The 11466-nt window shown below is 37.7% G+C and overlaps 2 protein-coding genes across 2 annotated transcripts; one reads left to right on the top strand and one right to left on the bottom strand.

Annotated features, from left to right (window-relative positions):
• Positions 1 to 1281: 1281 nt before the first annotated feature.
• Positions 1282 to 2238, bottom strand: LOC114028422 (olfactory receptor 4F4-like). The gene has a single exon (XM_027842655.1). The coding sequence runs from the start codon at positions 2218 to 2220 to the stop codon at positions 1282 to 1284; it is 939 nt and encodes a 312-aa protein (XP_027698456.1). The 5' UTR covers positions 2221 to 2238.
• Positions 2239 to 4202: 1964 nt separating this feature from the next.
• Positions 4203 to 5101, top strand: CCDC115 (coiled-coil domain containing 115). The gene has a single exon (XM_027842595.1). It carries the CDS (start codon positions 4210 to 4212, stop codon positions 4861 to 4863), a length of 654 nt encoding a protein of 217 aa, XP_027698396.1. The 5' UTR covers positions 4203 to 4209; the 3' UTR covers positions 4864 to 5101.
• The last annotated feature ends 6365 nt before the right edge of the window (positions 5102 to 11466 follow it).

Raw genomic sequence — 11466 nt, 5'->3', positions numbered from 1 at the left:
CTGAACAAGCTGCAGTATATGAATGTAATGGAATACTTTTGTGCTGTAAGAAATGATGAGCAGGCAGACTTCAGAAAAACCTGGAAGGACTTAGATGAACTGATGCTGAGTGAAGTGAGTATAATCAGGAGAACATTGTACTCAGTAACAGGAACATTGTGTGATGACCAACTTTGTAAGACTTAGCTCTTCTCAGCATGCAAGGATCTAAGACAACTCCAAAAGACTAATGATGGAAAATGCTCTCCACATCCAGAGAAAGAGCTATGGAGTCTGAATGCAGATTGAAGCATACTATTTGCTCTCTCTTTTTTGTTTTGTTTTGTTTCTTCTTTCTCATGGTTCTTCCCATTCATTCTAATTCTTCTTTACAACATGACTAATGTGAAAATATACTTATAAGAATGTAGATGTAGAGCTTATATCAGATTGCATACCATCTTGGGGAGGGGGAGGGGAGGGAGGTGGAGAAAATTTAAAACTTAAAAGCTTATGAAGTGAATGTTGAAACCTAAAAATAAATAATTTTTTTTTAAAAAATAACTCAAAGTCATATCACAGTAATGGGTGTCATCCCATTATGATTCAGTAATAGCTATGAAATCAATTTTGTCTTCTTGCACTATAGCATGTGCTGCATGTGGATTCTTCCTGTTTGCCTGCTTGTGCAATATTTATTGTTTCTGCTAGGCATGATACTCTATGTTAGAATTTAAGGGTAATTGCAAAGATGATGAAACATGTTCTCTGACTTACAGAATCTTTCAAACCGCCGTACCTGATGATTGTCTTTTCTGTGACTCTTATCTCCATATTTTCACCTGATGTCAAAAGCTCTCTAGTCTGTTGTAAAAGGCCACTTATTTCATGTTCATTAATATGTGTTCCTCAAGGGAGATAGAATCTTACACATGGCCATTTGAAGTAAGCATGGAATCTCTATGAAAAATATTTCTTGAAGTATTTGCTATCAAGTTCAGTGTTGTCCAAGTATAATCCTATGCATACAAGGAACCAATTTATGGCATTAGATACATAAAAAATGGATGTCATCAATGTCAGGGCAACATCAGAGCTACAGTTCTCATCTCTGCAGAATTAAGGAGGAGGTAGAATTTAAAGATAGTACTCAATAGTCACCTATAAATAGAAAAATAACACAAATCTAAAATGTAGATAAATTTACAATTAAATTTCTGATGATCTAGTATATCATTCAATGCTTTAAGGGCTGGTCAAGAAGATCCTAAAGCATCTCTTGATCTTGATTAACAAAATCCATCATGAAAACTCCATAGAACCAACAATCCTCTTGGTTAGTCTTTTCACTGCCATCTTCATATCCTTATTCCTAAATGTATATATGATAGGGTTCAAGAATGGTGTTATAAGAAAGATAAAAATGAGCAAAAATTTATCCAAAGATAACGTGGGAACTTGCCACACATAGACAAAGAAACAAGGAGCAAAAAACAAGAATACCACAGAGAGATGAGCTGAGAGTGTGGAGAAAGCCTTGGACAAACCAGCTAAAGAGTGGTGTCTGACAGTGACCAGAATAATGATATAGGAGGTGATTAGGAGGAAGAAGGTACCCATGGTGACAAGCCCACTATTTACAGTGACTGCATATACCACCCTGGAGGTATCTCTGCAGGCAAGTTTTGCAACCTGAGGGAAGTCACAATAAAAACTTTCAAGCTTGTTAGGACCACAGAAGGGCAAATTTATAACAAAAACAAACTGAGACACAGAATGGAGTAACCCAATCACCCAGGCAATACCTGCAAAACGAATACATGCTTTGTGGTTCATAATAATCAGGTAATGGAGAGGCTTACAGATGGCTGCATATCTGTCATAGGCCATGGCTATCAACAAGACCAGCTCAGTCCCTCCTATGAAATGGATAAAAAACATCTGCATCATGCATCCTGAGAAGGAGATGACCTTATGTTCGCTGAAAATGTCAAGAATCATCCTTGGTACTGTTGTAGAAGACAGACCAAAGTCAGTGAGAGAAAGGTTGGCCAGCAAGAAGTACATAGGGGAGTGAAGATGAGAGTCAAAAATCACAGTGAACACAATGAAGAGGTTTCCCAGCATGATTCCCACATAGAATGAAAAGAAAAATAAGAAGAGGAAAATCTTCATCTCCCAAGAAGTTGACAGCTCCAGCATCACAAATTCAGTTACCACAGAGCTGTTTATACCATCCATTTTGAGAACTGGTATCACAGACACTGAAATGACCTGAGAGTAGAGAAAAAGCAAGAAATTAGAAGTGTAGGGAATTAAATTGCTTATCCTATTTGTTCCACCAATGATTTTGGAAGGCCCTAGATAGGAAACATAGAAGTTGGAGGAAATTTGAAAGGTCACCCAATTAAGAAAGAAAGGTTGAAAAAATAGAATTTAAGTACTCAGGAGCAGTAAGGAATTGAGGAGTAGGTGAGGCAAAGAAGTTACCAAAAAAAGGTCAAAGAGAATGCAGCTGACTGAGCAGACAGAAGTAGGAAATATAATTTTCCATAGCACAACAATATTCCATCACAATCATATGCCACAACTTGTTTAAACATTCACCAACTGATGGGCACCCCCTCAATTTCCGATTCTTTGCCACCACAAAAAGAGCTGCTATAAATGTTTTTGTAGATATAGGTCCTTTTCCTTTTTTTTAATCTCTTTGGGATATAGATTTAGTAGTGGTATTGCTGGGTCAGAGGGTATGCACAATTTGATAACCTTTTGGATATAGTTCCAAATTATTCTCCAAAATGGTTGGACAGCTCCACCAGAGGTGCATTAGTGTATCAATTTTTCCACATGCCCTCTAGCATTTATCAATTTCCTGTTTCATTATGTTAGCCGATCTGATTGATAGGTGTGAGATGTGTCTCAGAGCTGTTTCATTTGTATTCCTCTAATCAATAGTGATTCAGAGTATTTTTATTGTTATTATAGCTTTGATTTCTTCTGAAAACTGAACAGGCAGTTTTCAAAAGAAATACAACCTATCAATACAAGCTTAGTTGTGGTACCTATAGGTCAAAGGATTTAGTATCTTTCTGGTCATAGTCCCAAATTCCTTTTCAGAATGGCTACATAATTCACAGCCTTACCAATGGGATAGTAATTCCCTTCCAACAGTTTTCACTCTACTTTTTTTTGTCAACTTTGCCAGTCTGAGAGGTGTGAAGTGAAACTTTAGAGTTGCCCTAATTTTCATTTTTCTAATTACTAGCGGTCTGTAGCATATATATGTGTATATGTATATATATACACATATATGCACATATATATATTATATATCAATTTATATTGATAGGTTGTATCTGATCAATGCAAAGACCAATCGTTATTCCAGTAGACTAATAATGAAGTACAATTACCACCTCCTAATGGAAAACTGATGAACTCAAAGTGCAAAAGGAAAAAATATTTTGGGACATGAACAATAAGGGAATTTGTTCTGCTTGATTAGGAATACATGTTATAAGTTTTTCCTTTTTCTTTTTCTTTTTAAAGAGGGAGAGGAAAGAGGAAAAGATCTCTATATCTACATGGAAAAGTATATCTCTATACTTTTAAAGTATAAAAATCAGTAATTCCAAAGTCTAACTCCAACTACCTAGTTGTATATATACTTTTTTTTAGAATAGGCAATGGAGTTAAGTGACTTGCCCAGGGTCACACAGCTAGTAAGTGTTATGTGTCTGAGGCCAAATTTGAATTCAGTTCTTCCTGAATCCAGGGCCGGTGCTCTATCCACTGTGCCACCTAGCTGCCCTGTATGTATACTTCTTTCCAAACAGTCATAGTATGAAACTGGAAGTATCATCCTGGCCAACTACCTTCTACAAATGGGGAAACTGAGGCCAAGAGAAGTTAAGTCACTTGACCTAGGTGCTATAGGTAGTAACAAAACCACAATTTGAATCTAAGACAACAGATTCCAAATTTATTGCTCTTTCTACTACAGCACAATACTTCATATGGTAGAGAATGGCTTTTCATCTTAAAAAAAATTCAACTTTTACCCTTATACAGAGAATCCATAAGGGAATCGGTGAGGCTCGGTTTTCATGCCCTCACTGAAGATGGCGCGCTAAGTCGTCGCGCAGTGGCTGACGGGCGCACACTGATTGGCTGGCTGCAGGGGAAGGGGCGGGGCAGACAGAGAATTGTGAGGTGACTTCCGGTGCTATGGCGACGGGAGGCGAGCAGAGCGCGGCGGCCTCCGGGCCTGGACCGTTGCAGTCCGTGAGCACCCAGCTCGATTCGCTCCTCGTGCAGCTACTCCTGGACCTTGAGCAGCTGGAAGGGAAGCGGGTGACCCTGAACGCCCGAGTGGAGGAGGGCTGGTTCTCCCTGTCAAAGACTCGCTATGCCCTGGGTGCTAAAGCTGTCAGCCCCCTTCAGTATAGCTCCTGTATGGCTCCCTTCTTCCGGGTCTGCACCAGTGAGCCCGAGACTGGTCGGCCTGAGTTCGAGGTGATTTTCGCTAGACCCGGGTCGCCGAAGGACGTGAGAGCCCAGGAGGCCCAAGGTGTGAGTGATTATGAGGAGGCCGAGTCCGAGTCTGCCGTGCTGCGGAGGCGGCCCCAGCCTCAGGGGTCGGCCTTGCAGACCACCCCACCTACACCTGCCGCCGCGACCTCTCCCGAGCGGGATCCCCTGACCTGGTTTGGGATCTTGGTGCCCCAGAGTCTGCGGCAGGCCCAGGGAAGTTTCCGGGCAGCTCTGCTCATGGCTGGGGAGATTGCCGCGCTCCAGAGCCGAATCGAGTGGGGAAGAGCCCAGATTCAAGCCCTACTGCAGGAGAAGCAGAAGTTGCTTGATCAGCTGAAGGTGGTATGAACACATTCCTCCTGAAATTTAGAATCTAAATAAAGGATTTAGCCCTTATTTGATGACTTTAAAAAAAAAATAAAATTAATTTTTCCTTTTCTGTAGAAAATGACACATTTCCTTTGCTTTCCAAAGTTCCCGCTGTTACATTAAAGAATCAGACATGAAAAATATGAAATATATTTTTTGCATTGTCACAAAAGACTCTGAAGCATTAGGAAGTAAACTAATGTGTAACCTTTGCACAGTTGTAGCATCGTTTTTGCCAAAGATTGTCCTTAACCTAAAATATGTTATTTGGAATATGGAATGCTTAATTTATAAATATTCTATGTCTGAATGTAAATGGGTGGGGGCAGGGAAGAACTGAGATCAGAGGGAAATTACTCAAAAGAGAAATCCCATATTGCACATATCCATCAGCGTGGATGAAATGAAAGCGTTTCTATGGTTATTGGTGCTTAGAAATGAAAAGTACCAGACAAAGGTGCCAAGAGTGAGCTGGTGGTACAAGAGCCATAGAGTGCCTACTAAGAAACCAGAATTCCATGGGTGTATAATGATTACACACACACACACAATTATACACATCTGTTACAAAAAATATAAATGGAAGGAAAAGAAAAAACAAAACTGAGCTCTGTTACAATTATAATAACCAAGTTTGGATTGGATAAAAAGAAGAGCAAATGTACCTCTTTGCCTAATTTGAAGGTTGGGGGTGGAGGGGATTCCATGAGTTTGGATCATCACATACTGTCAGATTCAGTTGCTGTGGTGTTTATTTCTGCCGAACTATATTTTTTCTTTTTCATTTTTGCTCTGTTACAAAGGATTGTTACAAAGCTTGGAGGGAGATGGGGAGAAAAAGGGGTAAGATAGAAAGTATCTATTCAGAAATGAAGATGATATAAAAAGACATTTTTAAAAGTTTTTAATTTAAAAAAGCAAAAATAAATTCTATAGCAAAAGTATCCTTATGAAAAGAACTCAGAGGGCCTCGTGAGGTTTTTTCCATCCTCTACTTAAAAGAGTTCATTACCCCTGCCCTCCAGAGCCCCAACTTTTTGGTTACTTTGAAAAATCAAAATATAGATAAGAAAAATGGTCTTCTTAAAGATGAAATAATTTCTTTTGCTCACATAAGATTCAAGAGCATGAAAACTGAATATGAATGTGTAACGTTGGCAAAGTCACTACATCACTTTGTTAGAAGTTACCTTATACTAAAATTCATTATTAGTAAAAACCTTAGTCATGCTTACTATACAGATATTGTATGTTTGCGTGGTGGTAGGAGGAAATAGAGATCAGAGGGAAGTTTACCAAACACTTCTAGAATAGAAAATCAAACATACTTACCTACTAGCCCCAGAGCTTGAAAATTGTTATCACCAATAGTGTGAGTGTAATCCATTCATGATCACTGATAATAATTTAATTTTTAAACCATCTCAGTCTAAAATACAGTATTTGAGGAGAGATAAAGAGGCTTAAGCCACTGAAAGGTCTGAGGACTAAGCAGAGCTCAAAGGACAAAAGAAGCCAACCAGAAGGTAAAGAAGAGGAAGGAAAAGAAGAAGAGATGTTTTTAAAAACTGTCAGAAACAAGCAGAGACAAAAAGGACAAGAGCTTTTTTTGGTGGGAGTGTGTTTACAGGTTGAAAGTATCAGACAAATGCTCCAGGGGTTAACTGGGTCCTGTGTAGCGTACCCACCCAGTGTGTACCAGGGGTTTTTGTTTTTTTCAAATAGTTCATACTAACTCTTTTGTGTATCACAAATATATCCTCTGTGCATGATGATGTCCTGGGTTTTCACAATTCTTTTATGAAATTTAAAACTAATGAAGAGGAAGAATGAAAAATTTCCACCAAATACTATTTAGTGTAAGGAAGGGTGGATGATGGATGGCAGAATGGGAACTAATATAAGGCCTTGTGTATTCCAGAAACTTGACAGGTTAAAGAATAACTGAAAATATTAGTAAATAATTTTATCAAAGGTATCACTCAGCCTTCATGAAAGATTTTTCTTCACCCATAACACTTTCTATATTCCATTTCTTAAATGATCCCAGAGGATGAAACCCAACTAAGTATATCTTAGGAAAAACACAGCAAGGCATCATGAATAAGTAAAAAGGAAAGATGTTCCATCTACTACCTGTTCTACACAATCTTCTGCCGCCTTGGGACAATTGGGTTTAAAAAAATTAGGCTAGAGAAATCGGTAATAGAAAGGTTCCATTCATTCTGTTGTTATGGAGGACAACCTGAGATCATGACCCTTAGGGAATTAAAAAACAAAAAGGAACTTCCAGACCTCAACTAAGGAAAGAAAAAAAGGCATATTAGGCTCTTCTGTTTACTCAGAAAATGTCATCCTTTGTATCTTGTCTCCCAGGTGTAAATTTTTGGCTCTATCAGGGTGGGGAACCTGCAGCCTGGAGGCCACATGTGGCCCTCTAGGTCCTCAAGTGACTTTGACTGAATCCATACTTCACAGAACAAATCCCCTTAATAAAAGAATTTGTTCTGTAAAACTTGGACTCAGTCAAAAAAGGCTGCACCCAAGGACCAAGAAGGCCACATGTGACCTCCAGGCCACAGGTTCCTCACCCCTGAATATTGGCTTGGGAAAGCAACCTTTATAAACAGGAAATAAAGATATATACTTTAACAGAAGAAAGGAAAATCAGAAAGAAAGAATTTGGTTGATATGAAAGGAATCTGGTAATATTATTTAGGCTAACTTCTTTATCTAATAAATGAAAAAACTGAGTTAATTTCCCTGGATCACACTTCAAGTCATTCACAAACCACAACTAGAACCTGGGTCTATCTTCTACTACAACTAGAACTCTAGTCTCTTAATTTTCAGTATAGTCTTTCACAGTCTTTCTTTCTTTCTTTCTGTGAAAGAAAAGAGTATCTAATGAAGTTGCCCCTTCTCACAGGCCAAGAGCAATTGGCCTTGCTAAAGTTGGCTCTAGTCTAGTTTTATCAACTCACGGCTGTAGTCTTAGCAAGTTATTTAACCTTTTTGTGCCACATTTCCCACACCTGTAAAATGAAAGAGTTGGACTATGTGTTGTCCAAGGTCCATTTAAACTCTATATCTATTACCTTATTAATATAAATCTGGTATGTGCCCCACATCCTAGAATGACAGCAATCAAAGATAACAATAATAGTGTTTTTGTACTTAAAGCATTTTTCCAAAATCCTTTGAGGTATGCGGTATTATTATCCTCTTCTTTAAAAGAGAAATTCAATTTTAATTTCTAAGTAATTTGCCCAACTTCACACACTCAAAACACAAAATCAGATTTTCTGAATGAACGACAAGCGAACTTTACACAATGCCTATCCTCCCATCAGGAAGGATCTGATGTCTGTAGAACTGGATTCTTATGTCTGTGCTTTCCTTTCACTCGCCCCTCCTTTCCCCCTTTCCCCTAAGCCCACTTTAAGGAATTTCACTTCCAAAATTGAACAATATTCCTTCCTAATTACCTATTGTCATTGATCTTTAAAAGGTATTGATCATTTTTCTTCTAGCTCTGGAGACGTCCCAACAAACAGACATTGGATGCCACCATCAATCATGCAGATAAACAAGATTGTAGCTGAGGAGGTAAACATTATAGATCCTCAGGATTAAAGAAAGAAGAACAAGGAGGAAAGAAGACAATGTAAATAGAAAGAATAAGAAAAACAAAACTGAGCCCTATATAATTACAATGACCTAGCAGGAGATTCTCTTAGCTCCTACCCAAAGCAAAATAAACCTGCTTCATTTAACATTTTCCAAATCCTAATGGAGGTAGGAATAGCCAAAATCTATAGCCATTTGGATCCTGATATGAGAAACTTGAACTTAAATTTAGAGAATAAAAATAGTTGAGAAATGTAAAGAATGAGACTAAAATACCAATCCACCAAAGGTGGAAATATTCAAAATAAGCAAAGTGACCTAGGCCATACCTGGGTTTGCCATAGTTAAATCTCACCTCAAACAATTGTGTGCAGTTCTCATTAACTCATTTCAGAAGAGACACCAGGGTGTTGAGGGATTGATTGAGAGAACTGGAGATATTTAGATAAGCAAAGAGAAGACTTAGTGGTCTTCAAATATTTGTGGGGTTATCATGTGAGACAGGGATTATACCAGCTTGACTGAAGAAGATAGGACTAGGACTTAGGGACATGAAAAAAGGTGACTTCTAAATCAGTTAAAATTTATTACTTTGATTTATCTTAGTTTGATTGAAGGATTATTTCCTTTCCTTAAGAAGAACTAAGCCAGGGGCAGCTAGGTGGTGCAGTGAGTAGATAGAGCACCAGCCCTGGAGTGAGGAGGACCTGCAGCCTCAGACACTTGACAATCACTAGCTGAGTGACCCTGGGCAAGTCACTTAATCCCATTGCCTAGCCAAAAAAAAGAGCCAAACCAGCATAAATATTCCTTTAAACCTAAATTACTTACAGATTTAGTAAATGAATATTTTAACAAGATTTAGTATGCTTTTAATAATATACTTGGTGGAACAGTGAACTGATTCAGCCATTTTAGAAAGCAATCTGGAATTATGCCTGAAGAGTTATTAAACTACCTATACCCTTTGACCCAGCAATCCCACTACTAGATCTATTTCCAAAGATGGTTAGGGAAAAAGGAAAAGAACCTATATATTTTAAAATATTCATATCATCTCTTTGTGGTGTCAAAGAACTGGAAACTGCAGAGATGCCCATCAATTAGGGAGTAGCTGAATAAGTTGTGGAATATGATTGTGATGGAATACTACTATGCTATAAGAAATGATGAGCTCACTGATTTTTGAAAAACATGAATAGACTTGCATGAAATAATGAAAAACAAAATGAGCAGAACCAAGAGATCATTGTATAGTAACAGCAATATTGTTTTAAGAACAACTTTGAGCAACTACATTTTTTTGACTATTTTAAATACCCAAATTAACTACAAAAGACCTATGAAGGAAGATACTATACACCTCCAGAGAAAGAACTGATAAATAGAAATGTGTATAGAATGATTTTACATATATATACATATTTGTGTCTCATGGTAGCTATCTTGAGGGCAAGGGGATGGGAGAGGGAAGGAAGAAAATAAAAGGAAAAAAAGAAAGTTACCAGATAACATTATTATATATTTAAAAGGAATAGCAAGTTGTACGTAATCGATTTGCAATTTTATGTGCAATCATCTTTTTTTTTCTACTACATTATGGAAATGCTTGTTTAATTTCATAAATTAAAAATATTTTCTAAAAAATCAATAATAGATAAGTTAGAATAGGGAATATATCTTTATAGAAATAATATAATCATAGAATTAAGCTTAGATATCACAGGACTATACTAAAGGTCAGATTGCCCTTTTCAGACACTTGAAAGGTGAATGGTTGACTCGGCTCACCACAAGTTTCTTTTTTAGTAAGTTAGTTCTTTTTCAGTGAGCATAATGGACCCATAGCAGAAACCCTTAAAGGACTACTGAAGGAGACTTATCAAAAAAAATTCACAGAATGATAGACATATGTTCTAAATCTATGAAATATTGGATCTAGCAGTTTTCCCACCCTAAAAACATCCTGTTACGCCCCCAACAGGCCCAGCAGTGGAATATTGCAAATCTACCTACTTCTCTGTAAATCCTATGAATCAGCCTGATGAATATATTTCCTTTTTTTTTTACTTTTTGTTTATAAATATTAGCTGTATAAACCTGTGAAACTATCACTAATCACTAAGGGATTAGTTGACCTGATTTAATGGTAACTTGCTAGCCTTGCTCTTGAATAATTTTCTCCCAGAAGTAATAAGCCTCAGAAATTTTCTCTTTTAGATATAAATTCAACAGGTAGATGTTACAGAGAGGCCTGAATTTGTTCAATATAAAGAAAATCTTCCTTGGGATTAGTTTTAGTGATCCTCAAACCAATATTTCTGTCCCTAATTCCTCTCCTAAACTCCATTCCTACATTACAAACTGCTTGATAGATGTCTTTACTTAGATTTCCCATAGGCATGTCAAATTCATCATGCTCAAAACAGAACTTAACTATATTTTCCCAAAAATCTATCTGTCCTTCAAATTTTCCTATGTCTGTGGAGAGCACCACCATGCTACCAGTCACCCAGGTTCACAACCTCAGCACCATCTTTTACTCTTCCTCTGTCCTTTCCTCCCCACACCCAATCAGTTGCCAAATTTTCTTGCTCCTACCTTCATAACATCTCTTGCATCTGTTCCCTTCTCTCCACTCACATAGCCTCTGCCCTGATTTAGTCCCTAATTATTTCTCACTATTACATTAAGTTCCTAATTGGTCTCTCTGCATCCAGTCTCTTTCCCCTTCAATCTATCCTCCACATTGCTACCAAATTAATATTCCTAAAACTTAGAATTGACTGTATTACATCCCTGTTCAAACATCTTCAGTGTCTTCCTATTCCTCTATGATAGTCTGTGTGTCCAGAGTGCTAGCACAGGACTCTTACTCATAGTTGGAATTTAATAAATGTTAGTGGAATGAATTGAGTTGCCTCCAGGGTTGTTGAGTTCTCTAGCACTGGA

Source organism: Vombatus ursinus, unplaced genomic scaffold, assembly GCF_900497805.2.
Source record: "Vombatus ursinus unplaced genomic scaffold, bare-nosed wombat genome assembly UNPS02014880.1, whole genome shotgun sequence".
NCBI lineage: Eukaryota > Metazoa > Chordata > Mammalia > Diprotodontia > Vombatidae > Vombatus > Vombatus ursinus.
This window is presented reverse-complemented; position numbering and strand designations above follow the sequence as displayed.